Consider the following 26,480-nt stretch of genomic DNA (forward strand, 5'->3'; position numbering starts at 1 on the left):
CAAACTATAAAGTTCGCAAAAGCAAGCTACATGTAATCGGAAGAGTACCGGCAGCTCTTTTGGTTGTGAACTTCATAAGTCGGTGCACAACACTGTTGTGATAACAGACGGGGTCTCGCGTCTCAATGCATATATGGCATCTTTAGAAAAAGTTAAATAAAACAAAGTACGGTAGATGGTCACCTTTTATCATCACAGGAGGTCTTCAAATACAATAGCTACGACAATTGGTAAAGTCAAAATCAAAAGCTAGAAAACGAGACAATAGAACTAGGCAGTCTTACATCTTTACTTACAGCCACTAGACATCGTACGAGGCCTTGTGATGTTTTCAAGTGGCTCGACAAAACACATGTCCATGCACCCCACGCGTACCATTGTATGTACTTTGTCGGATTCCCTGACCTCCACCTTGAAGGCCCGCACATCACGAATATGCTGCGAGCATCAGAGTTATTTTATATGGTGTGAAGGAACATATCAATTGTGTGAATAATATCCTTGTAATGAGAATTGGCAAGTCATACCAAAACACTGTTGGAACTGCCGTATTTTGACCGTAAACAAAAACTTCTGAGCAGAGCAGCTGTTTCAAATACCGTTGTCGGAACGTACATGTAAAGAATAAACGCTGTTTTCTACCAATCATATCACGTGAAAAGAGCTCAGAACATTTTGTCAAATACCTGTACATGTTAGCTATCTTCAACTATAATAACTGTTGCTATCTCGTTGCCATCTGCCGTGCAGGAACAAGTTTGCTAACAGCATAGGATCCGCACCATGTGTCATTTCCATTGTCTACTCTCACGAAGCGTGCTGCATAGGCACCAGGTATTATAAGTGTTGACCAGCACACGAATTGCAGCCTGGGGGATTGGAGCCCGCCATTCAGCGATTGGCCAGGTTCCAGGCAACAACTCGACAGGTATGAAGGTGTTCTTCGCTGCTGCTCTGACTGCTGCGGCCATGTCGGCAACCTATGCCGAGGAATTCTGTGACCAATGGGGCAAGACCACTTCGGGTAACTACATTATCTACAACAACCTGTGGGGGTCCAGTGCGGCTACCGGGGGCAGCAAGCAATGTACCAGTCTGAACAGCGGATCCGGAGACACCGTCGCCTGGCAAACAACCTGGTCGTGGCAGGGTGGTGACAAGGAGGTCAAGTCTTATGCTAATGCTGCTCTAGAGTTCGAACCTGTGCCTCTTACGGAGGTCAAATCCATTCCGTCGACTATGTCGTACAAGGTCAAGTACAGTGGCAAAGTTGTGGCCGATGTTGCCTATGATCTGTTCACGAGCTCTACTGCCAAGGGCGAGAAGGAGTTCGAGATCATGATCTGGCTGGCTGCCATCGGTGGCGCCGGCCCGATCTCGAGCACCGGCAAGGCTTTAGCCACGACTACCATCGCAGGCACCGAGTGGAGCGTCTACAGCGGACCCAACGGACAGATGATGGTGTACTCGTTCGTCGCCTTCAAGCAGGTCGAGAACTTCGAGGGTGACCTCATGGAGTTCTTCAACTACCTTGTGAAAAGCCACAGCTTTAAGACCAGCCAATACTTGATCAAGGTTGAGTGTGGCACTGAGCCTTTTATCGGCAAAGATGTGACCATGACTGTGTCCAAGTACTCGGCTACTGTCAACACGGGCAGCGGGGGTGGCTCCACGCCAACGCAGTCGGGTGACAGCAGTTCGACGGGTGCTCAGACGACAACTGCTCCCTCTACCGGTTCATCAACCGAGGAGACTCCTTCTACCTCCAGCACTGGTTCTTCGATCGAGCAGAATCCTTCCACCCCCAGCACGGGATCGTCGACCGAAGATACTCCTTCCACTGGTTCATCGACCGAAGAAACACCATCTACTGGCTCGTCGACTGAGGAGACCCCTTCCACTGGTTCATCGACTGAAGAAACTCCTTCCACTGGTTCATCGACCGAAAATACACCATCTACTGGATCGTCGACCGAGGAGACTCCTACCACTGGCTCGTCGGCTGAGGAGACCCCTTCCACTGGATCATACCGAGCAGACCTCTCCGACTTCTTCAGGGGACGATGATACTACCTCTTCAGGTGACGTGACCGAGTCGTCGGGCGCCGGTGGTGAAGAAACTGCTGCATCGGGACCAAGCGAAGAGACCACCCCATCCGCAACGACAGCACCTACAACTTCGTCCTCGAGCGAAGAGACCCCTTCCATGCCTGGTACGAACCCGAAGTGCACCCTTCGCCGCGTCCGTCGCGATTAAATGAGATCCTCATTGCAGCGGTGACTTCATTCCATCGAAGGTTCGAGCACATGCAGTTTTCTTAGTGAGAAGTTCTCTAATGTTAAATGTTGAGTTGGCGGGTACTATCACACATAGAAATCCGCGATGTTACTTTCACGTGCCAGTTTGCTTATTAAGGTCGATCCAGTCAGTATGCATTGTTTCGGCTGTATCCATACGTAGTACAGTAGTATGTCTCAATAGAAAGCACTCGACATTTAATATGCTCAGGAAAGCAATTTAGCGTTTGAGCCCCCGTTATATCCAATATATTGTTATCTATAGTGAATGTGTGGTGCTCGCTATTGAGGCACATTACTGTACTACTGTAGTATATGCTCAGCGATCGGTTTCAGTTTGAGGACGACAAACGAAAGCAGCTTGCTACTACTTCTGTACAGTACATGCTGTAGCAGTCAGTGTTCTGGGCCCGACCATTTCGCACGGTGACTGCGGCGCTACTGTAGTCAAACTTTGACTCAAAGGTGTGGCACTGCTCTGTCTATCGACTTCAGTTGTCGTCGTTGACGACCAGCTCAATCCATCACTGTTTTTCGGTGATCGACAGTGTTTTCGTCTCGGCGACCGATTCACAACTTGTGAATCAGTCCACAAGTGAACAAGAACCGACTGACTACTGTACATCCATGTTCAACCAACATGCATCAACTGCCTTGGTGATCGCCAAAGGTGTTGTTGGAGAGGTAATACCGGAACATGTAACAGCTATGTCGACCACCCAGATGCTGGAGGACGCATGGGCTGGCCGCTTAACGTGTGTTAGTATCACCGAAAATGCCAAGCTGGCCAACAGATCGAAAAAAGATAGTAGATTGCTAAATTGCCAAGGTCTCTCGCTGGAACAGTGGTCAACCGCTGTAAGTCACGCCCGTTCTCATGATACATGTACCGACAAAGTTTCGGCGTCAGCCTGCTGGGCCAGCAGTTTTGTGGATCGAAGCACTTGGGTCCGGAGCATTGGTGCTCGAAGTTCGAGAGCCAATGCTGGCCCCGTGGCTCCGAGCCTGAGGTGGGGTTACACACGCTGACTCGATTGAGGCTGGCCTGCTCGATCTTCTTCACCGCCCTCTGTTTTCCGCCGTGACGCGAAAAAGTCGACAAGTGGATTCGTCAAGACTCGGTTCGGGATGGGGTGACCAGGCAGCTCAAGGTTGGTGACGCTGCTCGCTTTTACGGGCATGTGTGAGAATTGGCTCGCCAATCCTATTGACACTTTGTAGGCATGGGAAACGCTGGCCTTCCTTCCCATGACCTCTCCACGGAAATCGTGGCACGAATCGCCACGCTCAAAGTGCACGTCATACAGAACGCAACAATTGTTGCCCAAGCCACCTGATGCAGTAAAAGTCGGCGGAAATTCGGTGCGACTTAGATTTGTATGTGGAAAGGTCGGGCTAGGGGCAAACGCGATATTTTGCCGCCAGAGGCCAATCGCTTGCCAAAGAGGCTTCTTCTCCCGACGAGGGAGCAAGTGCAGCGGAAACTTTAGCAGCGCGAGTGGCTACCAGCGCCACTCAAACGAAACCCGAGTGTCTAGGGCGCGCCAGCCTTGAGCCCAGCGGTAGGACAGGCCCAGCAATTTTCGCGACTTTTTTGTCTTTTTTCACCCGGCACCATCACTCTTGATAATTTGCCACAAGAGAAGAGGAAAAAAAACTTTGTGCGTTTACAGCGTGGTGTCGCCTCTGCGGATGAATATGACGACGACTACAGGCCACCCACAGGCAGCGCCGTCGAGCTCCAGTCAGCAGCAGCAGCGTCGCCATCATCGTAGCAGAGGGGGCAGTAGCTCTATGGACATGGCACAGGACCCGCGATTCGCCAGAATGCAAGCCATGGCACAAATGCAAATGCAACAGGGGTACACGGGGTACATTGGAGGGTACCCGCAACAACACCAGGGGACGATGAAGCAGGGTCAGCCACAGTCGCAGATGCGGTCAACCGCTTTTCGGCAACGCGCAGAAGCTCAGCGGAGTAACCAGCCACAGCCTCAACCTCGTCAGCCACGACTACAGCGCTCGTCGACCAACGAGATGGTGGCAAAGCGCTCCAACTTCTCACAGAGAGACGAGGAGTTAGCTGGTCGACCAGCCATGATCGCAATGAGTCAGGACGATCTGCCATTTCATGTGCGACGGGAACGTCACAGTGGAGACAAAGTGGAGAACCGCACCAGACATCGACGGCAGACGGAAGAACACCGTGGCAACAGCAAAAGCGGAGCGTTCCATGGCAATTGCAGGGGCAGCAGACCGGCAACTAATGCACCAGCCAATCAGAGTCGTCAACGCGCAGCCACCTCTGTTGATGCCAACACGGTAGCACCAGGAGCCCGTAAACCAGAATCAGTGTCCCGTATCCAGGCTCCTGTACGCACGTCAGCTCCCAGTCAAGCGCATGTACGCACGTCAGCTCCCAATCAAGCGCCTGTACGCACGTCAGCATCTGGCCACAGCCAGGTTCCTGTACGTACATCGGCGCCAACTCGCAGCTCCGTTCCTGAGCCTGTAGCTTGGCGTGTGGCTGTAGACCCGAAGTCCAAGAAGCCGTACTATTACCATCCAATCACCCGCGAGACGACATGGAAGAAACCAGAAGAACTTGTCGCTGCAGAGACGCGTGAGAAGCGCCAGTTCTTCTCCGTCATGGAGAACAATATCCGGCTGAAACTGCGAGATGGCTACTACACACGCGACAGCGAGACGTCCAACTCGAGTCACAGCACGCCGGACGCAGTGCACAAGCCGCACGAGATGTCCCCACACCTCTCGACTCGATCGTCAGCAAGTACCGTGAGTTGCAACAGCGTACGCAGCAGTTTTTGCTCTTTCACGAGTGGATCTGCGCGCTCTCTGCCTGGCTCAGCTCGTCAGCTTATTATCAGCTCAACACGGTCATTACCGACGACTCCCGAGGGGATGGGCGTACCCTGCATGATGCCGGACGAGAACCAGCCACAACAGGAACCGGAGACCGGCGAGCACAACCAGGACGGCAAGAAACGACCATCACTCTTTAGAACTTTGTCGTCGTATGAGACGCCAGTGGTGACGTCGTCTCGCAAGGGCAGCGACGGTATTGATGTGGACGAAGTTGGTCGCAGCGCGTCGACGTCTCTGGCCGCCCCGTCGCCAATTAAAGAGCGTGTACGTCTAGCAGCTCTCGTGCCACGGGCCTCGGACTTGGAGGCTTACGCTCGTGCTGTGAGAGCGGCTAACGGCAAGGGAAGACCGTCACTTCAGGCCATGATGGCGGGTAGAGGCAGCTCTACGTCTGCGCTGATGCCCACGAAAGGACCGAGGAGCAAACCTTCAGCTGCATCCAGTGACAAGCCGCGTGCTCTTCGACGTCGCTCCAACAGCACCAACTCAATTTACTTGCGGATGGGGACGATGAACGCCCCGGATCAGGACGCCACGATCCAGTGCGTGGCGACTGTCCTACGTGCGCATATGATGGAGGCGTTGGAGGACCCGATCCGCTCGGATCCGCGCTTCGACGTGTTCGTGACGACCCGAGACCGTCAACGACTGGCGTCTGTGTCGGACGAACTGGACGCGGAAGCTACGACGTTTGTGGAGGTGGAGGACGACGATGTGATCTTGGATGTGGTCCCCACTTTGTCGGAGATCGCGTCCTTCATCAAGAACGTGCTTTCCCGTGCGCAGATGGAGTCGGAGTGCATCATCATGAGTCTGGTGTATGTGGAACGTCTACTGAAGGCAACGAGCGGGTTTCTGCAGCTGCGTGGCGAGAATTGGCGACGCTTGGTCTTCTGCTCGATGGTGATGGCCTCGAAAGTCTGGGACGACTTGAGTATGACCAACGCCGACTTCTCCAAGATCTGGCCCGAGCTCTCACTGAAGCAGATCAACGAGCTGGAACTCGTGTACCTGAGTGCTGTGGAGTACAATGTGCGTGTGTCTGCAGTGTCGTACGCCAAGTACTACTTCCATCTGCGCTCCATGTGCGCTACCATGGGCTTGCTGGAGCAATTCGACGAGAGCGCGCCGCTGAACGTGGATGGAGCGCGCAAGATGCAGGTGCTGTCGGAGGAATACCAGGAGCGCTCAAAACTGATGCCGGTGCCGCGTCGTCGCAGCGTGACCATCACGACCACGTCAGCTGCCGAGAGTATGCAGGCCGGGGCGAACGCAGGTCGCTCTGCGGTTGGTGGAGCACAGTCCAAGACGTCGAAAGCTTCACCTGCAGCGAGTCTGGAGCAGCTGGTGCACATGCAAGTCCGCGTGGCAGGTGGCAGCTCGTTGGGATCGATGTATCGCTTGTCCTCGAACACGAACAAGCAGTGAGACGAGGGATTCGTCCGACCTGCCGATATGCGACCAAGGAAATGTGGAAATCAAGGGCGAGGGAGGAGCGAGGTGGTGTGTCTTTTTTTTTATTTTTTGAGTGAGTGTAGTGATTCGTGCAGTGCCTAGTAGCTGTCTGAAGATGAACTTGTTGGAGGACTGACGTCGACATCCCCATGAGCTGGTGTGTGGGAGATGGAAGCGAAGCCTCGAGATGGAGAGAGAGAGAAAACATGAATGTCATGAGTGAAAACTGGATACTAGTGTAAGTACCAGGAAAGAAAACAAAGCCAAATGTTTGGAAGTGTACGAAAGAAGTTGCTGGCTTACAGTAGAGACGTGATGTACGTCTGCATCCACTGAAGTGTAGCTTGTTGTGTTGGATCGACATGGTCTTCGACGTTTTCTTCAGTAACTTGGTCGGTAGATGGAGCTGCAGTGTTCGGTTTGAGCTGTTGGATACGTTTTTGAAGTGCCGAACGGAAGGTTGAGTCTTCCAGAACGGAGATGCTCAAGATCTCCAGTGGGTTTGTGGAATATGGTGGAGGAGAAGAGTTGGGATCGAAGGTCTCGTCCGAGTTCTCATCTTCTTCGTCGTTCTCGTCGTCACTCGTAGTGTCGGACTCGATAGCGCTTTTAAGTTGCAGCACCATGCGCTCGAACTCTAGGTTTGCCATCCATGGAAGAGAAGTTAAGTCTTGTTCTTGTTCGTCGTCTGGATTGGGTGTTGAAGGAGGATCTTTGTCTGTGCATTCTGGTAAGGACGAGGTGAGAGTTGTTGGGGCTGGAGGAGGAGATACAGTGGCTGGAGGAGACTTAAAGTCGGGTAGTTGCTGAACCAAAATGACGGGGTCGTCCAGTGGAGACGCCAGTGGAGTGCGAGGTTGATCACGGTTCTTTCGCTGGAACTCTAGTCGATGTTCTCGAAACGATGGCTGACTCTTACCGACTACAGCGCCTCGAGGTCTTGGCGCTGATATTGGAGTTTTTTGTTTCGAGGGTTGGCGACGACTTCCCATTGGAGCTGGCGAAGGAGTTTGCTTACTGCTTTTGAGTGTTTTGCCAGAGACTCCAATGGCCGTCGGCTTCGGATACGCTCGTGCAGGTTGCTTAGATTTACTAGACACGCCAGTTTTCTTCACGACTGCCTTTGACGGAGCTAGGAGGGGGCAGATTCTTGACGAGTTCCGCTTTCTGGGCAGCCCACTGCAAAGAGGAGAATAAATACACATTTTAAGAAGATATTATAAAAGGGTATCTCGTATCGGACTCACCTTTGCGTTGAATGCTGCTGCACGTTCTGAGATTCCATTGTGACTGTGATCTTTGTCTTTTAACTTCAACGTGGTTGGAGGGTCAGGAAGTGCAGCCACTGCGGCAGCAGCGGCTTTGTTGGCTTCGAGTTGAGCTTTAAGTTTCGCCTTGACTTGTGCTGAACTCTGCGATCCTACTCGCTTTGTCTTGGCAGGTACTGCACGTTGCTTAGCGACGTTGGGGGCTTTGACAGGAGCTCGAGCTGGTTGAATTAGTCTTTGAATACGTCTGAAAGGACCACCAGGGAGGCCTCGAGCTTTTCGACTAGCACCCAACAGAGAGTCCACTCTTTCAGGAGTTCTCCTCAGTTTTTGTTGCTGACGAGAAGGTTTAGCAACAGCGTTCATTGATGGAACTCGAGCAACGGGTTCGGCACGACGTATCTGCTGAGCGATGGTCACGGGTTTGTCTTCAAGTACTATCTTCTTTCGGAAGATATTCTCTCCATGAAGTACTGTGTGGTTCAGCTCGGAGGCGAGTGCACGAGCCGATAAGAAGGTTTGGATTCGAGCTAATACCAGAGGTCGACGGATGAGTTGGTTCACACTTGGCCGAGCTCGTGGTTCCTTCCGTAGCATGTCATCCACCAAGGCTTGTAGCTCACGTTTGATGCTGTTCAAGTTCCCACACGCCGGTAGCTGGGGCGTCACGCCGCGTACGATGTTTTCAAATAATTGACGTTGACTGCGACCGTCAAAGACGTGCATGAACGACGCCATCTCGAACAATACACAGCCCAGACTCCAGACGTCTGCTTTGGCGTTGTAGCGCTTACCCAGACAGATTTCAGGTGCCGTGTAGTACGGAGTCCCGATGGAAGTCTGTGCACACGCCAACGTGTGGCTTAGCACTGTGGCAACGCCCAGATCTCCAACTTTCACGACACCTGCCTTCGTAAGGAAAATATTGGCCGGTTTCACGTCGCGATGCAGAATTTTACGGTCGTGAAGATGTTTAAGTGCAAGACAAACCTGCACGAACAGACCAAGTAGCTCGTCCGGTTCGAAAACCGCGCGGCGTTTGGCTCTTTTCTCGAGTTCATTACTCAAATCTCCGCCGTCTGCGAACTCCGTCACGATACACAAGACCGTAGGACGCTGTTGATGACGTCCAAGATATGCTAAACTGGAGGTCGATGGCTTTAGTAAGAAGCTCTCTTTGCAAGCGATAATGTTGGGATGATCCAGCGCTGCTAGTAGTCGAGCTTCTCGTTGAGCATTCGCCTGGTCGCGAGGGTCCAGCACGATTTCTTTGATCACAAACTGCTGCTTCTGCTCACTTGCATCTGCGGATTTCCTCGTCGCCAAGAACGCACTTCCATAACTCCCTTGACCAATCTTACGCACCTTGACGTATTTTTCCATTGCACGATCACGAGGGCAACTGGAAAGTGGCAGACAAAACGAAAATAGAGAAAGGAGTTGAGAACGAGAAAATCTGTAGCATCTCATGTACTGTTACTGATACTTTGAAGCTTCCTTTTTAATGGCGAAACAAACAATGAATTCTTCTTCATCCTCCAAGTACCATGTTCCTGCAACAATCATCGATCCACCGACGACTTTGGCTGGTCGTTTTCCACGTGCTCTGACCACTGAAGACGACGGTGATGGATTCCTCTACAAGGGAGGTACTAATCCAGTCGCTAAACGGGGCTGTGGATTCCAACGCAAACCTCCTCACATTGATATGGCTCGGGAGTACGAAGCTGCTGGGAAAAGTTACAGAGCTGCTCGAACCACCATCGCCACACTAAACGAACGCCATCGACAGCTCCGAATTACACAGGAAGAAACCTTTGAACGAGAGCAACAGGATCGTAGATTCACATCCAATTTCGCTGAGACGAGACTTGCAACTTGCGGAGTTCCGACACTCAACTCGATGAGTGTTCGTATTGAGCGTCAACGTGAACTAGCGAAGGGTAAATCCAACGATACATCCCCCGTTAAGTCTACAAACAAGAAGGCTCGTGAAGCAGCTCATCGTGAGCATCTGGACACACAGATCCTAGCTGCAATACGTCGCTCCTATGGGTCCCAAGAACTGAATCTCAAGGCATTGGAACTTGTTCATATTTCACGAGCAGCTGTGTTTTCGACGCTGTTACTGCAACTAGCTCGCACGATCCGAACTGTCAATGTGTCTCGCAACGCTCTACGTGAACTTACTGATAGTTTTGTCCAAACATTCCCAGAAGTGGATACATTGATTTGCAAGGAGAACGCATTGGCACGACTACCACGACGTGCACTTGGAGACTTGCGCTACTTACGAGTGTTAAATATCTCTGGAAACCAACTTGCTGAACTTCCCGACCTACCGGACACACTAGAGACGCTCGATGCGAGTCGAAATCGACTGCAAGATATTCAAAAATTGCATGTTTTGACAAAACTAGTCACTTTGGACATGAGCTACAACCACTTCCAGCTGCTACCTTGTGGACTGATGGCCCTACGCAAACTGCAGACACTTCTTCTGGCTGGGAATCGTCTTGTGACGCTTGCAACTAGACCTCATTTTTTTCGGAGGCGTGATGACACGGAGACTAATCCGCAAGACGACAAAGAACCCACAGAAGAGGAGAACGAAGCTGAACGTAAGCAATGGAAAGTAGAAGTAGATCCGATTTCAAACAACAAAGTGTATTTCCACTTGCAGTCGAAGCGTATGACTCGCGCCAAACCCAAGTGTTTCCAAGTACGAATTCCAAGGCTTCAACTCGGCAATCAAGGTCCGACACAGGATAAGCGAGCGTTGCTGAAGAGTTATCCGGATGGATGGGAAATCGTCCTACCAAGTGCGTCAGACACCTCAACAGCGCTACAATTTGTGAATCATTGCACTGAAGAAAACTATGCAACGATCCCGCCGGCACTTGATCGCTGGGATGGAGTCGATCACTTGCAATTACTCGTGTTATCCGGCAATGAGCTACTGGATCTCCCGCCTTCGATCGGCAAACTGAAGCGGTTAAAGCGTCTAGAAGCGGAGAACAACAAGTTATTAACTCTCCCTGACGTTTTACAAGGTCTCGAGGCGCTTGAGACACTGAAACTTGGTATGAACGGGCTAGCAACATTACCTCCGTCATTTTCGAAGTTAGTTAACCTCACTGACGTCGACATCAAGTTAAATCGTCTTCGAGACTTACCAGAACGTCTAGGAGACTTGCAACAGCTTCGTGTGCTTGATGCAAGCTCCAATGTGTTAGAGACACTCCCCCGCTCTTTTCTAGCTCTGAAACGGATTGTTACATTGCGGTTATCGGGAAATGTTCCACTACTAGCTGCGGGTTTTGCTATCGAGTCTTTACGAAGTGGGAACTTGGCAGAGATACGATGGCAACTAGAGCACCAGATTGAGTGCGAAAAACACGGAGGATCACGACCACCAGAGCCACGAGCGCGACTAATTGGCGTTGGCGCTGAGTGCTGGAGTACCGACCTGCACGTTAACCGCGAAGTCGCTCGAGCCGTTGAACTTGCTCAGGAAACACACACGCTCTCACTGCACTGGCGCGGTCTCGAGGCTCCTGAACTACCTCGTGTATTCTTCACAGCTGTGCCAGATCTACGTGAGCTTCGACTTTCCGGGCAAAACTTGGGCACTTTACCTGCGGGGTTCGGGACATTCACGAAGTTACGATTGTTACAACTTCGGCAAAACGAAATTCGAGTCATAAAACCTGAAGTTTTTGGGTCGATTGGAACGCAGAATGCTACAATAAATCTGGGACTTGGAACGAGTTTAGAGAGTCTAGATCTTCGCTACAATCGACTGGAGACACTGCCAGATACGTTTACTAATTGCGTGAAGCTTCAGGTACTACGCGCAAGTCACAACTGCATCACATCGCTACCAGAGTCGCTAAATGGGCTGGCCAATGCTTTGACGGACCTGCAACTTGCACACAACCAACTAACAAAGGGTCCACGAGCCATATCCTCCCTTCGAGCTCTGGAGAGATTAGACCTATCCTTTAACCACATCGAGACAGTGGACGACTTGGATTTTTCACAATTGCCACGCCTACAAGTGTTGCGTCTGAGTGGAAATCGACTCGTAGAATTGCCAATGTCTCTGGGTGGAATGGGAACTTCCGGTGGTGGTACGCCACCCATTCGAGAACTTACATTTGCTGGCAATATGCTCGTCGAATTCCCACCAGCTGTGCTACTGTTAGGTGCAACACTCGAGCGTCTTGAGATGCAGAGCAATCGCTTCGAGCGTCTTCCGTTGAGTTTTGGTGCAACACTTTCAGCGCTGGAAATCGTAGAAAGTGACGGCAATCCGTTCCGCTCTCCACCAGCTGAAATTATGCGTCTTGGAGCGAATTCTATTCGCTCGTATCTACTCAAACGTCAACAGCGTGTAGACGAACTCACCGCGTTACTAAATGCTCTGGGTCTGGACTTCGATCGGGAGACTTTCGACAAGCCTATCATGCGTCATCTCCTTCCTCCAGACGTGCCGTTGACGAGTCTACCGTTCTTATCGGCAAACCATCTTACAGCCTTTGACCGCGCAGTTGATCGCTACTTGAACGGTGCGTTCTACCTCCCTCCTCCACCAATTGGAACGGGTCCATTATTCCGTCGAGGTGTCGATATTTTTCAAGAATTGTTACTTCGGAAACATTTCGAGTTAGCACAACGACATCATCGCACAATTCTCGAAGAACTTCATGAGTTGCTCGCATTAATTCGTCAGAAACGTTGGGCAGACAAGACCGATCTAAGGTACGATATGTTACGACCTTGGGGACGTAAAGGTGAACTCGTTGGCGTCTACATGGTACGAGGCTCTTTGCTCTTCCCTGACGACTACAAAGCTGACGATGGGAGAATTCGAGCTCCTTTAAGTTCCGGTAGAGAGCTCCCCAGCGTCTTGAAAGTTATTCAAACTCGAACACAGCGAGGGTTTCCACCTGAGTCTTTCGTTGAGAACAGACGCACACTACGCGATGTAGAGCGTGCCTTAGATCAGTATGTCGGTCAGTACGGACCTGTTGGAGTTGCCCACGCTTGTGTACCCATGCGTTGTGGCTGTGAAGAGCTGCTACGCTTTGGTAAAATGCACGATCCATGCGAGCAACCAGGGTGGACAGTTGTGCGTGTGTTGTACACTGAAGAAGAAGTCGCACGTCGAGAGATGGACGAGAAGAGACTGCAAGAAGCTCAAGACGCTTTACTCCCTCAGATCCGCGCCTTCCTTGAGACTCCAGAAGGTGAAACGCGATTCCAACGCGAAGTACGCACCGCCAAGGATGCGTTACGTGTCCATCTACGCGCTCTATCGAAGCAGCTGAAGCGTCATCGAGCCAAGTTGAAGCCACTGGCAAAAGCTCATTTGAGAGAAGAGAAACTGGACAAGAAGATGCAGCGTGTTGCCGATAAAGCAGCCAAGTCTGGCAAGAAGGCTCCATTGAAGAAAGCAGAGACGCTGGGAGAGCTGAAGGCCAGGATCGCGAGGCGAAAGAAGTTTGAGTTCGCCGAAGCTCGTGTTCGAGAAGACATCGAGGAACTGGAACGCGGCAAAGCGCGACTGGGTCAAGGCCACGCCGCATTTCGACACGAGGTGGAACAGATTTTGCTTGAGAAAGTGGGCGCTACGGTGCGGCAACGACTCGTTCGACAGCAACGCGATAAGGCTATTGCTATGGGCTGGCGTCGTCCTTGGGATGGCGTTGGAGGACGCGCTTTTGAACGGTATCAACGGGAGATCCTTCGACACAAACTGGGCGGTGTGGATGAAGAGGGTGCGGCAGCAGCGCCTGAGAGCGTCACCAGGAATGCGAAAGAGAAGGTGGAGAGTGGCGGTAACGACGAGGATCAAGACGTGGCAAGTGACGACAACAGCGAGATCAGCGAGGTTTCGTACGACGGATACGACGATTTGGTGACGAATATGGCACGCGAGGGTGAAGACGATAGCGATGACGACGACGAAGAGAGCGCAGCAGTTGCTGAAGCTGCAAGAGTTGCAGCCATGGCGGCGTTGGAAGCTGAGGAAGCCGAGAGAGCGGAGGACCTGGACGATGTTAGCTCCGATGATGATGATGATAAACACGAATCCGAGGATAGCGATCTCTAATCTGAATGATAAAACAGTAGTACAGTACCCTTAAAAATGATACAAAAAAAAAACAGTGGCAACTTTTTCAGCCCATGCCAACACTTTTTACGATGAGGAAAACTTAAAACAGCAAAGTGGGCGACGTTGGGGATTGAACTGGCAAGCTTGAATTGGCTCAAGTGTATTGCTCTCTTGGTGCTATTTTCACAAATACAGCGGCTGCTGTCCATGCTGCTGATAGTGGAGGTTGTACCCTCCATTTGTGGCGTGTTGCGCTTGTTCGGTCGCAGCTCGATTGGCGTTTCGGATTGAAGGCGACGTGCTTCGCTTCCGCGGTGCACGCATCGAAACGCCGTCGATCACAGGGTATCGCTCTGCAAAAGACGGGGTGCGTGGCGTCTTCAGAAGAGTCTGCAACACGGCGTCACGTCGGCCCGGATTCTCATGCAAATGACGGAATTTCTTGAACACTTTCATGGCATACCGAGCATCAATTACGGGGTCGTGATCTGCTTCCTGAATATCCTGACCAAGCAGATACTTGGCCACGTGACGCAACGAAAAATAGCGATAGCGCACCACTCCGTTGGTCGACTGCATGGGTAGTCGGAACAGGTCAGCCACGTCAAACTCGCCCTTGTAGTCCGTAGGCTTCTGAAGCGTGAGCCACTCTAGATCCTTCTTGATGGACTGACCCACAATAACGCTTTCCACCGGCAGAATTGCCTTTAAGCGAACGAGAGCTTCTTCTAGATCTGGTGCATCCTCCAAATTACTGCAATAACAGAGTGAGTAATCGGCAACTTTTTTTCACTTTCTTTTCTCAAATTGACTTACCTCTTTGTGATCCCTGTAAGCTGTGTGAGGTAACTTACGATGGGCTTGGTAGGTTTGACGTACTGGTCGAACACTACCTTCTCGTCCTCATCCACCACGGCAATACGCGCTACATCACGGTCACTGGCAAAAAAATGTGTCAAAAACAACTTCAACATGAAAAGAATCAACCCATACGCACTTCGTGCCACTGCCCGTGGCAACACACTCGACGTCAATCGCGAAAAACTGAAAAAGTGACAAACGCCGTCAATCCTGTATCCAAAAGGGAAAAAAAGTGTTTCCTTTTTGCCTCACCGGCCCCTCGATGTCCCTTGTCAGCACTGGCAAAATCTCGCTGATCGTTTCTTTTTTCTGGGGGTTGGCCTGAATCTGCAGTTTCCTTTTTGGCTTGGCCACCGCATTCTCATCGTCTGGCTCAGTTGACACCATCCTCACGGGCCGTGGCAGTCCAGGGTGGTTGTAAAAGACAGCGCCACCACTGGCCATCGCCACGGGAAAGTCCTGCGGTAATGGAGGCGACATCTCGTCGTAGACTGCAAACTCGGGCGCCTCCGGGCCGCTGGTCTCCGCGGCAGCGTGCACGAATGGGCAGTTGCTTCCATTGCGACAGCCATTCTCCGACGTAAAGAAGTGACACGGGCGCGGTTGAGTGGGCGTGGGCGTGGGGATTGAGCCATTGACGTAAGGATTGGCGGCGCTTAACGGGACGTCGCTTGCGGCCGCCTCGCCGTCATGGCGGAAGGTGCATGAGGCCCCACGGAAGCATCCCTGCGGCGACTGGAAGAAGCGGCAGGCGTTGGAGCTGCTCATAGCGGCGGGAGTGACTGTCCCAAGGCTATATAAGTGCGTGGTCCGGCCTTGGTCTCTAGTGGGATGGAGAAGAAGCGCCGATTGGGTAAAATAAGAAGAATTTATGTGCGGTTTACTAAGAGCGAGTGTGGTCCTGCAGCCGCTGTGCCAGTGGCATTGCCACTGGCATTTCTCGGGCAGATGTCTCTGAATTTCAGTGTTATTAGAGTGCGAGTGTCGAGATTGAACGTCTCTTTTAGTCATGATCGCTTTGCCTGTGTCAATTGAGTGGACACTGCCGTCGGACTGGATCAGTGATCTACTTATGTACATTCGAGCAAGGGCTTTTTAATGGAGGATTCCATTGGAATTCCCAAGGATGTTTGAAACACCCTGATCAATTTCGAAAGAAGTAGGTATTTTGAATTTGTTGCTGGTTAAGATCGTTGAGCATGCCATGATAGGAATGACAGTGAACAGTAAGGTACATGAATGTACAAAGCGCAGCAGTACAGGCCGATAAACTATACCGCTCGACATGATGTCGGAAATCGGTTGAACAAACTTGAGCCCATTTAACGTCACTTGCCGCTAGCAGCTGAATACACCCGAGTGAAATATCATTGTCAACAACATCTCCGCAGTCGACGTGTTAAACGCGCGTATCGCTGTGTGCGTCCTCACCGAATTCATGTCAAGGTGCTTGGAAAAGCAACTTTTATTAATCGGTGCAGTCCCGTCACATTTTTATTGCTGCCACATCTCAGAAAAGTGCTGAAGAAAGCGCTTTTTGTGAAAATCAGATGAGAAGAGTGCTTGGTTCTGTTAAATACTACGAGCCGACATTGCGTGTCTTTGTTGTGCGTTGCGTCGGGACGTGTCACCACTGGAAAATGGGCTGGAAAAGTGTTTTCTTTGCATGCTTCAAGGATCCTTCTTTACCGTACCCAGCAAGGTGCATCGAGCAGAGACCACCGGAAATGCAAGTCGGCACTGACGAGAACGGCTCTCTTTGTGGCTCTCTCTAACCAATGACACCCGATGGGCATCACACGTTTCGGTGGTTGTGTGTGCGTGCTGGTGCACGAACCATCGCATGGTTGAGGGCTTAGCCCGGCTCGCTGCCTCGATACAGGGCTCGCGGCTCGTTGGTGCGTCAACCGCTGGCAGTGCTGCAGACGGCAAATGCCGCGCTGCGCTGGGTGTGTTTTCACCTCTGCGATTGGTGTTATATTCCTTTCGTCCGCGATGTCTTTAGCTTCGGCCACACTGCGCCAAAACCAGCTTTTGTCTACACTATCATATCATACTTAGTCTCGCCCCATTGCGAAGCTTGTCATACATCCGACCTCAAACACACAACTACGTCACACGCTCGCGATCATACGGGCGAATGGTAATGCTGCTGCGTTGGTTGCCGGTGTTGTCGGTACTGGCGCGGGTTTGGATACTGGGGTCTGCTGCTTTGCACACGTTGCAGTCACTCGAGGCACAGCCGACACCTGGGGTTTGGCTGCCGGCGTCATGGCCGGTGGAGCCATCACGCCGGGGACAGAGGTAGGAGACGCGTACCCAGCACACAGCGAGCCCGGTGGTGACGCACTGCGCGAAGCCGTGCCAGTCTTAGCGTCGCCGGCGTTCTCCAGTACGCGCACGAATCGCCCCTTGATACGCGGACGGTCGTCGGCTAGCTTTTTCCTGCAATCGTACTTGATACTCTTCTTCCACGTGCGGTTTTTGCGTTTCTCGTGGAACTTCTGAAGACGCAGCTTGCGTGCTGCCGGGCTGTACGAGCCAATCTTCTTCTCGGTCGAGTTCTGCTTGGATGTGGACGATCCCACGTTAAGAACACTGAGAAGCGAGTCCACCGACGTGGAGCTGCTTGCTGCAGATACACGAGCCTGCTCCTTGCGTAGCTCTTCAGCAGCAGCCGAGTTGGCTGCAAGAGAGCTGGCAGAGGTTCCTGTTGTCGTCGTGGTCTTGTCACTAACCTGTTTCGGTTCAGTGTCCTTGTCCAAAAAGATGCTGCTACGTTTCTTGCTTGAAGTGCTGGTAGGCGACGGGATCTTAAAGTTCATGGTGTCGAAGCTCATGAGGAGCTTCTCGGCGTCCTTGGTGGTGCTCGACTCCAAGTGGATGTAGGCCGGATCAACTATAGGCGCAATCAACGCATCAAACGGGCAAAGGATGAGCACGTGTTCGTCTCAGCCACTAGGCACGCCATGATCGCGTGTCGATTTCGGTTTGCATTGCAAAGAGCAACATCAAACAGAAAGAGCAAAGAACTAACCGAAGGTCGAAGCCATGTCCGCGGGGTCCTCGAAGGCCAAGCCGCCGCGCAGGAACGAAGAGAAGTCGTTGACGTCGTCGCTAGTCGTGTGGTCCTGCGCCAGAGCGTCCATGCTCAGCGCCAGGTCCATATCGTCGTGGCCCACCCAGTCGATATCCTGATTGAGTCGGTCGTCAAAGTCCATTGCACGCACGTAGTCGTCACTGATCCATCCGTCCAGGTCGACTTCGAACTCGTTCTTGAACATGTCGTCCAGACGTGCCTTCTTCGCGTCACCGGCACCGGCCAGCACACCTGCAGCATGCGAACGCTTGTTGCGCTGTACTGCCGCGCTCTTTAGTTTCTCTTGTGGGGACAGGCACATGGCCGTCTTGCTCTCCTCGATGGGACTTACGGGGTTCTTCATCGGATGAGTTTTGCGATCTTTAGCGTTCTCTATCGGTCGGCGCTATTGCGATCCAAATTAGGAACGACTCGCCACGAAGCAGAATGAAGGTACGAAAACGACTGGAAGGCTATGGTCCAACACCAAGCAGTCAGTCGTAGCTCTAGTCGCGAAACGACACTGGTCGAAATGTGCGTGGCACTTGCTTCGACTGGTTTCGGCAATATTCAGATGGTAGTGCAATGTCTCGAGTGCAAAGTGCAACAACGAGGCACGAAGCAGTTTGTCACGGTGGTGAGAGACTTGGAGACAGATGGAAGATCGTCGGTCGATTCAACGATGCCGCTCGCCCAATGCAAGTAGCTTTGATCGCGCCCGAGCCGAGGAGTCCTTTTTCCGCAGAGGATTTCAAAATGGTGGTCGGCAAGGTCGCCCGTGGAAAAAAGCACATCTCTGGAAGGGAAGGCAAAAGAACAGATATAAAAAGCAGAATGGGCAGATCCGATCGACCATTGGTAAAAATCAGTGCTAAAAACGCTGATTGGTTCCAGCACAAATCACGCAACTCCGACACGATCGGACGAAAATGGTTTCTGTGGATGATGGCGAGAAGGGCCAGCCAATCACATCGAGCGGTGAGCTGAAGTTCAACAGATGTCTTCTTGATTAAGTGTCGTCCGTTATCCATAAAATAAGCCGCAAATTTGACAACACTAAGCGAACAAGATGGGAGAAGAGTCCTTTGAAACACTTAAGCGGGAGGAAACTCGAACCTAGGTGGTCCTACTTGAGAACACCTTGCGGGCCCGACGACCACCGCCTTCCATTGCAAGCTTAAATTACTTTAAAGAACAGTGAAAAGGCATATAAATTTAATGCCGCTCGCGCGGAGAGTCTGCCTTCATCTTTTACGAGCACAGTTTTCGAGTGCAATTAGATGCTCTCTTTGTACAGTAGTACCGGTATGTAGGCAAGAGTCCTTACCGAGTTTTCGTGCCGTATTTCCGACGCTCAGGATTATTTGCGCTGTGCGGGAAAGGCACCTGTTGCCGGACGCGAGGCAAGACTTGCCTTTTATTCGCCGCTCGCCCCGGCTATCGCGGACAACCCTGGAGTCACGAACCCGCTCGTGCAGCACGGTAAATGATCGAGCCTGACGTTTGCGCCGCAGAGTTTGCAGACCTGTTTCGAGCAAGGCTACATGTAATATATAAGAAGGTATTACCTTCCAAACGAATTGGCACTTGTTTCAAACAAGTTGCTTAACAAAAGCTGATTCCAATCGCGCAACTCAGTGGGGAATTCATTGCTGAGACCTACAGTACAGTACTCTACGAGTACGTGAGACTTGCTTTTGTCTGATATCTTCAGTTGCTTTGTTTGCGCTGTCGCGGCGGAAACTGAAGATTGGAATGGCCAATGCGCAGGCAGCCTCGTCACGTGACAACTTGCACTCATGGCATGCAGCCAGTCTATTAATACTGTACAGTTTCCTTTCAAATTGTAGGCCAGTCAAGGTTTGCTGCAAGTGCAAAGAGGGAAGAAAGGGGGCTAAGAAAAAGCTGCTTTGTTTTGGAAAAAGCTTTTTTTGCCGGGAATCCCGCCATCCCGGCCCGGGATGGCGGTCCAGTACGTGTACTGTTTGAAAGGTGTGTCCGATGATTACGGTCACAAAGCAAAAAAAAGCAAAAAAGCTTTTTTACCGGTATCGTGAATCAAAGTCCGATTGCGCGCAAATTCGGTTAATTGACATGTGAAATCCCAACCCAGGCATGATGAGTGCTGAAAATTACAGCAGAGATGCATGGTACCGGTACCAATACTTCTAGCTTAGCGAGGCGCCACCAGCGCATATTTCGATGTATGGTAATACGTGTAGCCAGCCTACCGAGCTGACCAGTATTAATATGGGTATTGCAGCCTTATATAGCGCGTCACCACCGGAACAAGACCGTTGGAAGCTTGCGTTTGACCGCACAAGCCTTTGCTTCCTCTCTGGCACTTCGACTATTATTATTACATGAAGTAATGAGTGAAATTGGTAATGTGTATGGCGGATGGTAGCCAATGTGTATGGCGGATGGTAGCCGACCAGGCAAGCGACAAGTGGATGGCTGTCGTATGGTTGGGAACGCGTTCAGCATTAACGTGCCTGTCAAAGGTTCTGTCTGGGCTGGGATACGTTGGTAGCGTACAGGTAGTACTCTGGGCCACGATCTCTTGTCTCGCCTTAAAAGGCATTGCACTTCCTATTATACCGGTACATGTACAAGGCAACCTTGTTGATGTCAGGGTCGCCTGCTAAGCTGCGAAGGCACTCAACATGCATTTATGGACAACGCGATAGTGATGAGCACCCAGCGCTATCCATACGCTAGAGACAAAAGAAGATGGCACCTTTATTAAGGAAAAATAACATTAATTTCCTAACAGACCCTTTGTACATGTACGTGCGAAGCTACGCGATGTGCCGCAGACATTGACGGGCAGACCAAGGACGATAACGACGCAACAGCCAGGAGGAAAAGCTGGGAAGTGCTGGAATGACGACCTTAGCACGCGCTTAAAACTGGTCGTTTACGTCGATGCGAACACAGCTGCGCTATTGTACTGCAGCCTTTACACACAGCAAGTTGCGAGTAAAAGTACATAGATGTCAAGTTCGTCACTTGCGGCTAACTCTAGCCACGGTGATTCTCAGGAATACCGCGACAAGTTCGTGGCTCTTCCTCCGTATGTGGCTGCGGAGAAGCTGATCCGGTGTAGGCTACGCTGTAGCAGAGCTACAGCGTAGCCTACACCGGATTAGCTTCTCCGCTACTACTGTAGCTGGTCTGGCATTCCGAGTCTTGTGCTTTGATCTTAACCAGCCGGTGAGACAGCAAACACTCCAGGCTGTCCAGCCGTCTCTGCCATCGGGTTGGTTTGGGGCAAATATTGGAGACCGAGAACACGGCTGCCGTTCGCGGCGTAGGGATAGCCATCCATCTAGCTAGACCATTACAAGCTTCTCCACAACCAGATTTTTAGCAGGACGTCCTGCCTTCCTATTATAAGAGCCTTTCCCGGTTTCGTCGCGTTATCTAGGTTGTGAAAAAGTGTTCTGACTCCAAGCCCGGGTATCCTTGACTAAAGAGCTGGAAAGCTTCCCGCGTCAGCTGAACTCGTCGTATCCAATCCACCCCGCCGTCCTAGTAGGGGCAGCCATTTTCAGAGATTGACAACCACCAGAAACGATCACTGGCATGGCGTCCGCCGTGCATTTATCACATGACCGAGCGCAGACTCGCAGGATGCACCACCGTGCTACGAGGCAAATCACGGACGTACTGGGTGTATGTCTCAATTCGACGCGAACGAAAGAACAGTGGACGTGTCTGCGTCGTGACAAGCAGCAGGAGCTGTACGCTAAACGTACGGGTCAAGGTGTGAGCAACGGGACTTCTGTGTATTATCTAGCTGTCAACGAGGCCTCGTGCGGCTTCGAGGAAGCCTTCGATCTACTGCATTTCGACTCAACCAAGCAATTCCGCCTCATGATGAAGCTCCTTCACGGTCGCGACTTCAAAGACGGCACTCTACTCTCCACACGAACAAAGAAACATTCCATAAGCGACTGGACTATGGACACCCAGCATGCAGCAGTTTGGTTCGTCTATCAAGACCGCCGCAAGTCCGTGATGCTGCGTGAACAGCACTTGACGTTCTTTCAAACTCTCAAGATTTTTCTTCCCGACAACCAGCACCAAGAGCACGACTACCACAGCGCAGCGGCGTCCATGTCGGCTAACTCGTCAATGGCTGGATTAAGTGCCCGTCCGTCCGATGGTGTACACAAGCGCACAATCGCGTTAAGTTGGTTGCCGTTCCCTCGCTCGCATGAAGCGATGCTGGAGACGGCGCAACAGGTGGATCTGCAGTACACTCTTATCGTCGAGGAGATCTCTCCTAACCGCTTGCGTCTATCGTGCGTGACGAGTTCTTTCCACGACGAGAATGACGGTCCTTTGGCTGGCTCGCCCAGAGCCGCACGAGCCATCGCGCGGCGTCTAGCAATGCGATCGGTTGGAAGACTCGAGTCGGCTGTAGCAGCATCCAGGATTGGAGACTGTCAACTGGTAGCGCCACACCAATGGGTGAAGAACGAGGACAGAGCGAGCTGTGTCATTTGCTGGAAACATTTCAACGCCATTTTCCGTCGACGTCATCACTGTCGACTCTGCGGAGAAGTCATTTGTGGCTCGTGTTGCTCGCTCCGTTCCATCAACATCGTCAGTGCGAGAACGAAAGAAGTACAGAAGACTCGCATCTGCCATCTCTGCAACAACAAAGCTCGACTTAAGACGAGCTCACGCGGGTTTTCAAGTAACAATCACCACAGCAGCAACTATAACAGTCGAGCGCCACCTTCTCGTCAACGAAGAGAACCGACTCCTATGTTGGAGTCGGAGTCAGAATTCGATCTCCCGCTCTCGTTGCGGGCTCTTCCGCCAAGTCTGAAGCTTGTGGCAGGTCAAGACTTCATGCTGCCTCCACGCTCAGTGGACTTGTTACTGACGGGTCCAGCTACGATGGACCCGTTCGAAGACAGTGATCGTACCCATGAGTTCGACAGTACTGAAAGCGATGGCTACATTGGAGCACTACCTGGTCGCTTTGTGGCAAGTGTCAACAGTAAGGTTATCTCGATCAAATCTATCGCTCGTAGTACCAAGAACTTGTGGCAAGCAGTACCATCAACGACGTCAAGTATGAAGAGTATCTGGTCGCTGCAAGCTCTCGACTCGAACAGCGTCGAATCAAGTATAAACTTTTCTGGTTGGGACGGAGGGTACAAAGGGGTCACTGAGGCGTCATACTCTGGAGTCGACGCGCCTCGCTCCGGGTATACAGTGTCCAGATCGTTCCTACATCCCGTAGCTATGGCGTCAAGGTCTCGCAGAATGGCTCAGCCGATCCCTCTAGCAGCCGAAGCAAGTAGCTACAGCTCAGCCGACAGATCTTTCATGTCGTCCTACCGTCTTGTTGACTCGAAGGAACGAGAAGAAGAAGACTTGAGGAGATTCGACCATCGACGAACATCTCTGATGAGCTCCAATGTGGGTCTATTGGACCAGGATTCCATCGCTGACGAAGCTTATTTCTTGCCCAGATTGGATGACGATCGTGAAGAAGAGCGACTCAAGCTTCTAGAAGTCATCGTGTCTCCTGCATGCACGTTGGTTGACCGCATGCTCATGCATCGAAGCTGTGAACTCGCTGCCGCTGCGTTTGGTGTAAATGCTGCGTTCATTGCCCGGGTGGACGCCGAGTACGTGCTGATTGAACACGCCGTTGGTACTCGCGATCTAGCAGCACAAGACGAGATCTTACGTCGCGAGTCTCTGTGCGATTTTGTGCTTTGTCAGCCTCCAAACCAGCCTTTGGTGGTCTTGGACTGCCTCGCTGATCCACGGACTCGAGAGATTCCGATGGTGCAGCACCTACGCATGCATTTCTTTATCGGTATCAGCGTCTGTGCTCGTGGTCTACCCATCGCGTGTCTGTGCGCATTTGGACAAGACGAGGACAAGCAGAGCGAAGAGAATCATAGGAAACTGACAGCGTCATTCTACGATTCGGGTATCCTAGAAAACGCGGCACGACAAATGGAGGACGAGCTGGAGAGTCTTGTCTACGGCTTGGAGCTCTGCTAGACTCTGCCTGGTCTCTCTAAATGGGTTCATCGCGCGGCTCCACCAGAATCTCGTTCACAGCCACGTATGGCGGCTGTGTGACAGCATACAGCACAGCTCGACCGATATCTTCCGGTTTGAGAACCTCGCACTCTGTAGAGTATTCAGCAATGGTATACGTTGATCAGTAGAAACCACGACACAGTAAGTAGGAAAAATATAGAGGTGCAACATAGAATCCATACCGGATGGCCCCCCGTACAGCTTCATGGCCTCTTCATCCACGCCACTGGCAGCATTCGCGTGCTTGACCAGATCCGTGGCGACGTTACCAGGCTGCAAGTAAACACGTGAGTCCTCGTCTTCCATCAGTTTCTAATAGACTACCGCACCTGAATGGACGTCACACGGAGTCCACTACCGACGTTCTCAAGACGCAAAGCTTGCGAAATGCCCTCGACGAACATCTTGGACGCCGAATAAACGCCCAATCCAGGGAACACCTTGCGTCCAGCGTCCGACGAGATGTTGACAATGTGGCCGCTCTTACGAGCCAACATGTTTGGTAGCACAGCCGCCACACCGTTGAGTGTTCCCTTGCAGTTGATGTCGATCGTCTGCACAGCGTTAAGAAATTAGAAACCTCAAGTCGTAAGTGGCTACAGCTCGGCTTACCCGTTCCCAGCTGTCCTGGTTCACATTTTTCAAGAGCTCAAAGGGCATCACACCGGCTGCAGTCAACACGAAGGCATTAGGTTCATTAGGAGCATTAAGACGGCAGTGACGACCTCTGTACCGTTGTTGACGAGGATATCGACAGCTCCAAAAGTATCTTCCGCTTTGGTCACGAGGTTTTGCACCGCCTCACGTTTGGTGACATCTGTCTGCACGATGAGGACGTTGCCGTTGGCTCCAAGCTTCTGCTCGATGCTCGCCTTGACTATCTCCAGCGCCTCCAGACGTCGAGCCCCAAGAGCGACCTTTGCACCTGCCGTCGCAAGCTCCAGCGCGATGGCTACGACGAGTTACGAGACAAAATTTAGGGAGGAGGTAGAAGATATACAGGCAGATACGTATTAGGGCTACACACCTGCACCGATGCCGCCTGAAGCGCCAGTGATCACCGCCACCTTGCCACTCAACTGCGTGTTGCTACTCATGTGTTGGGCGGTAAAATGATACCGATACCGGTTTACCAGAGTTTGTTGAAGTCTCAAACATCTACGATGCATGATTCATGCAGCATGATTTTGCACCCACTTAAGACACATTTCTTACGAGCGAGCACCGCGGCTACTCCGCTCAGCACATCCTTGCAATTGATGTCGATCATCTGCATTATTGCGACAAATATGAAAACTCAGTCACCGATCGACTCACTGAAATCATTAATGCAACATTGAACTCGAGCTCACCCGATCCCAATTATCCTGACAGCAACAGTCTACACAACAGCAACAGCATTACGTACTGGTCATATCGGATACCGGTACCCTGGAGATACTGCTCTCACCTCAATCAAACAGCTCCTACCGGTACCTGTCTTCACCGGTATACCGACGGTCAATCTCGATTGCTTCAAGCCTTTCAAAGAGGGAGCATGCGAAGGATCGTGCAGGCTCTGACTGGCGCTGGTGGGCGCCTCGGCGTATTCCCGTCGCCTTCGTTGCAGCTACAACCTCGCACATGGCGTTGTCTGTCTTCCGCAGCTGCGAAACCGCAGTCCAATCCGTTCGAGATCGACCTGAACGCCCTCGACCGTCGAGTCGACGCGGTCGCGTCGACCACCAAGCAGCTGACGCTGGACGATGCCACGCGCGCAGCGGCCTCGCACCAAGCGGAGGCACAGCATGATATCGATCTTCTGCATAATGGTATGCGGGCTAGTTATAAAAATGCTTTTGTTTTTTTCAATAGTAACCATTAATGTTATGTAGAGATGTCGACAATATTCGGGGAAGAGGTGGCAGAGTACGGGGGCGACACTTCGTCGTCCAGTGTAGAGGAAAGTGCTGCTGCTTTCAACAGAAGGACGCCCACCCGAGAGCAAGAAAAGGAGAGAAAGGACCGGGTGCTGCAGCCTCCAGTAACGAGAGCTGCTCAGGACCCCAAAGTGATGGAGGAAACCTCGCGTACAGAAGGTATTGTGAGCTCGAAAGATGGCGCACTGGTAAATGTGCTGCTATTGCAAGGCCCGTGCAGCTTCGTGCGGGGAGTTTGGACTGGGTGGGTTACAAGTACTGTCATTGGTACCGGTATTACCGGGTTCGTTGTGAAAAACTAACTTGAATTTTGAAGTGGGAATATTGGAAGAAAAGAGCTGCATCGTCAGATTCAAGCTCAGGCTGACGACCTGAAAATTGTGATCAAGGATCGTGACTACTACTCTGAGAAAATCATTCTGCAGACACTACTCGAAGCACGGGAAGATCAAACTATCGTGCTGTGCTGGAACAGTAAGTTCCATCTGTACACAGTACTGTACAGTACATGT

The 26,480-nt window shown here is 51.7% G+C and overlaps 9 protein-coding genes across 9 annotated transcripts in view; 5 read left to right on the top strand and 4 right to left on the bottom strand.

Annotated features, from left to right (window-relative positions):
• Positions 1–352: 352 nt before the first annotated feature.
• Positions 353–2,067, top strand: PITG_06962 (endoglucanase, putative; the record flags this gene model as incomplete). The annotated part of the gene is made up of 2 exons (XM_002904889.1): positions 353–371; positions 869–2,067. The coding sequence occupies 2 exons, from the start codon at positions 353–355 to the stop codon at positions 2,065–2,067; spliced, it is 1,218 nt and encodes a 405-aa protein (XP_002904935.1).
• A 1,682-nt stretch (positions 2,068–3,749) lies between these two features.
• On the top strand, positions 3,750–6,612 carry PITG_06963 (cyclin-Y-like protein; the record flags this gene model as incomplete). Its single annotated transcript, XM_002904890.1, has 1 exon — positions 3,750–6,612. One exon carries the CDS (start codon positions 3,997–3,999, stop codon positions 6,610–6,612), a length of 2,616 nt encoding a protein of 871 aa, XP_002904936.1.
• Positions 6,613–6,938: 326 nt separating this feature from the next.
• On the bottom strand, positions 6,939–9,290 carry PITG_06964 (protein kinase, putative; the record flags this gene model as incomplete). Its single annotated transcript, XM_002904891.1, has 2 exons — positions 6,939–7,771; positions 7,883–9,290. The coding sequence occupies 2 exons, from the start codon at positions 9,288–9,290 to the stop codon at positions 6,939–6,941; spliced, it is 2,241 nt and encodes a 746-aa protein (XP_002904937.1).
• A 136-nt stretch (positions 9,291–9,426) lies between these two features.
• Positions 9,427–14,025, top strand: PITG_06965 (cleavage induced conserved hypothetical protein; the record flags this gene model as incomplete). Its single annotated transcript, XM_002904892.1, has 2 exons — positions 9,427–13,737; positions 13,885–14,025. 2 exons carry the CDS (start codon positions 9,427–9,429, stop codon positions 14,023–14,025), a joined length of 4,452 nt encoding a protein of 1,483 aa, XP_002904938.1.
• A 186-nt stretch (positions 14,026–14,211) lies between these two features.
• On the bottom strand, positions 14,212–15,657 carry PITG_06966 (uncharacterized protein; the record flags this gene model as incomplete). Its single annotated transcript, XM_002904893.1, has 5 exons — positions 14,212–14,782; positions 14,845–14,967; positions 15,026–15,072; positions 15,142–15,234; positions 15,283–15,657. The coding sequence occupies 5 exons, from the start codon at positions 15,655–15,657 to the stop codon at positions 14,212–14,214; spliced, it is 1,209 nt and encodes a 402-aa protein (XP_002904939.1).
• Positions 15,658–16,872: 1,215 nt separating this feature from the next.
• On the bottom strand, positions 16,873–18,332 carry PITG_06967 (uncharacterized protein; the record flags this gene model as incomplete). The annotated part of the gene is made up of 2 exons (XM_002904894.1): positions 16,873–17,788; positions 17,927–18,332. The coding sequence occupies 2 exons, from the start codon at positions 18,330–18,332 to the stop codon at positions 17,004–17,006; spliced, it is 1,191 nt and encodes a 396-aa protein (XP_002904940.1).
• Positions 18,333–21,556: 3,224 nt separating this feature from the next.
• On the top strand, positions 21,557–24,007 carry PITG_06968 (uncharacterized protein; the record flags this gene model as incomplete). The annotated part of the gene is made up of 3 exons (XM_002904895.1): positions 21,557–22,860; positions 22,936–23,129; positions 23,205–24,007. The coding sequence occupies 3 exons, from the start codon at positions 21,557–21,559 to the stop codon at positions 24,005–24,007; spliced, it is 2,301 nt and encodes a 766-aa protein (XP_002904941.1).
• A 16-nt stretch (positions 24,008–24,023) lies between these two features.
• On the bottom strand, positions 24,024–25,146 carry PITG_06969 (oxidoreductase, putative; the record flags this gene model as incomplete). The annotated part of the gene is made up of 6 exons (XM_002904896.1): positions 24,024–24,139; positions 24,232–24,322; positions 24,379–24,603; positions 24,662–24,717; positions 24,783–25,001; positions 25,077–25,146. 6 exons carry the CDS (start codon positions 25,144–25,146, stop codon positions 24,024–24,026), a joined length of 777 nt encoding a protein of 258 aa, XP_002904942.1.
• Positions 25,147–25,586: 440 nt separating this feature from the next.
• The window catches only part of PITG_06970 (uncharacterized protein), a gene marked incomplete at both ends in the record, with an annotated part of 3,040 nt that continues 2,146 nt past the window's right edge, over positions 25,587–26,480 (top strand). Inside the window, 3 exons of the mRNA XM_002904897.1 lie at positions 25,587–25,860; positions 25,924–26,212; positions 26,285–26,442. Coding sequence (XP_002904943.1) covers positions 25,587–25,860; positions 25,924–26,212; positions 26,285–26,442 — 721 coding nt within the window. The remainder of the gene's footprint in view (positions 25,861–25,923; positions 26,213–26,284; positions 26,443–26,480) is intronic.

Source organism: Phytophthora infestans, genomic scaffold, assembly GCF_000142945.1.
Source record: "Phytophthora infestans T30-4 supercont1.10 genomic scaffold, whole genome shotgun sequence".
NCBI classification, from domain to species: domain Eukaryota; phylum Oomycota; class Peronosporomycetes; order Peronosporales; family Peronosporaceae; genus Phytophthora; species Phytophthora infestans.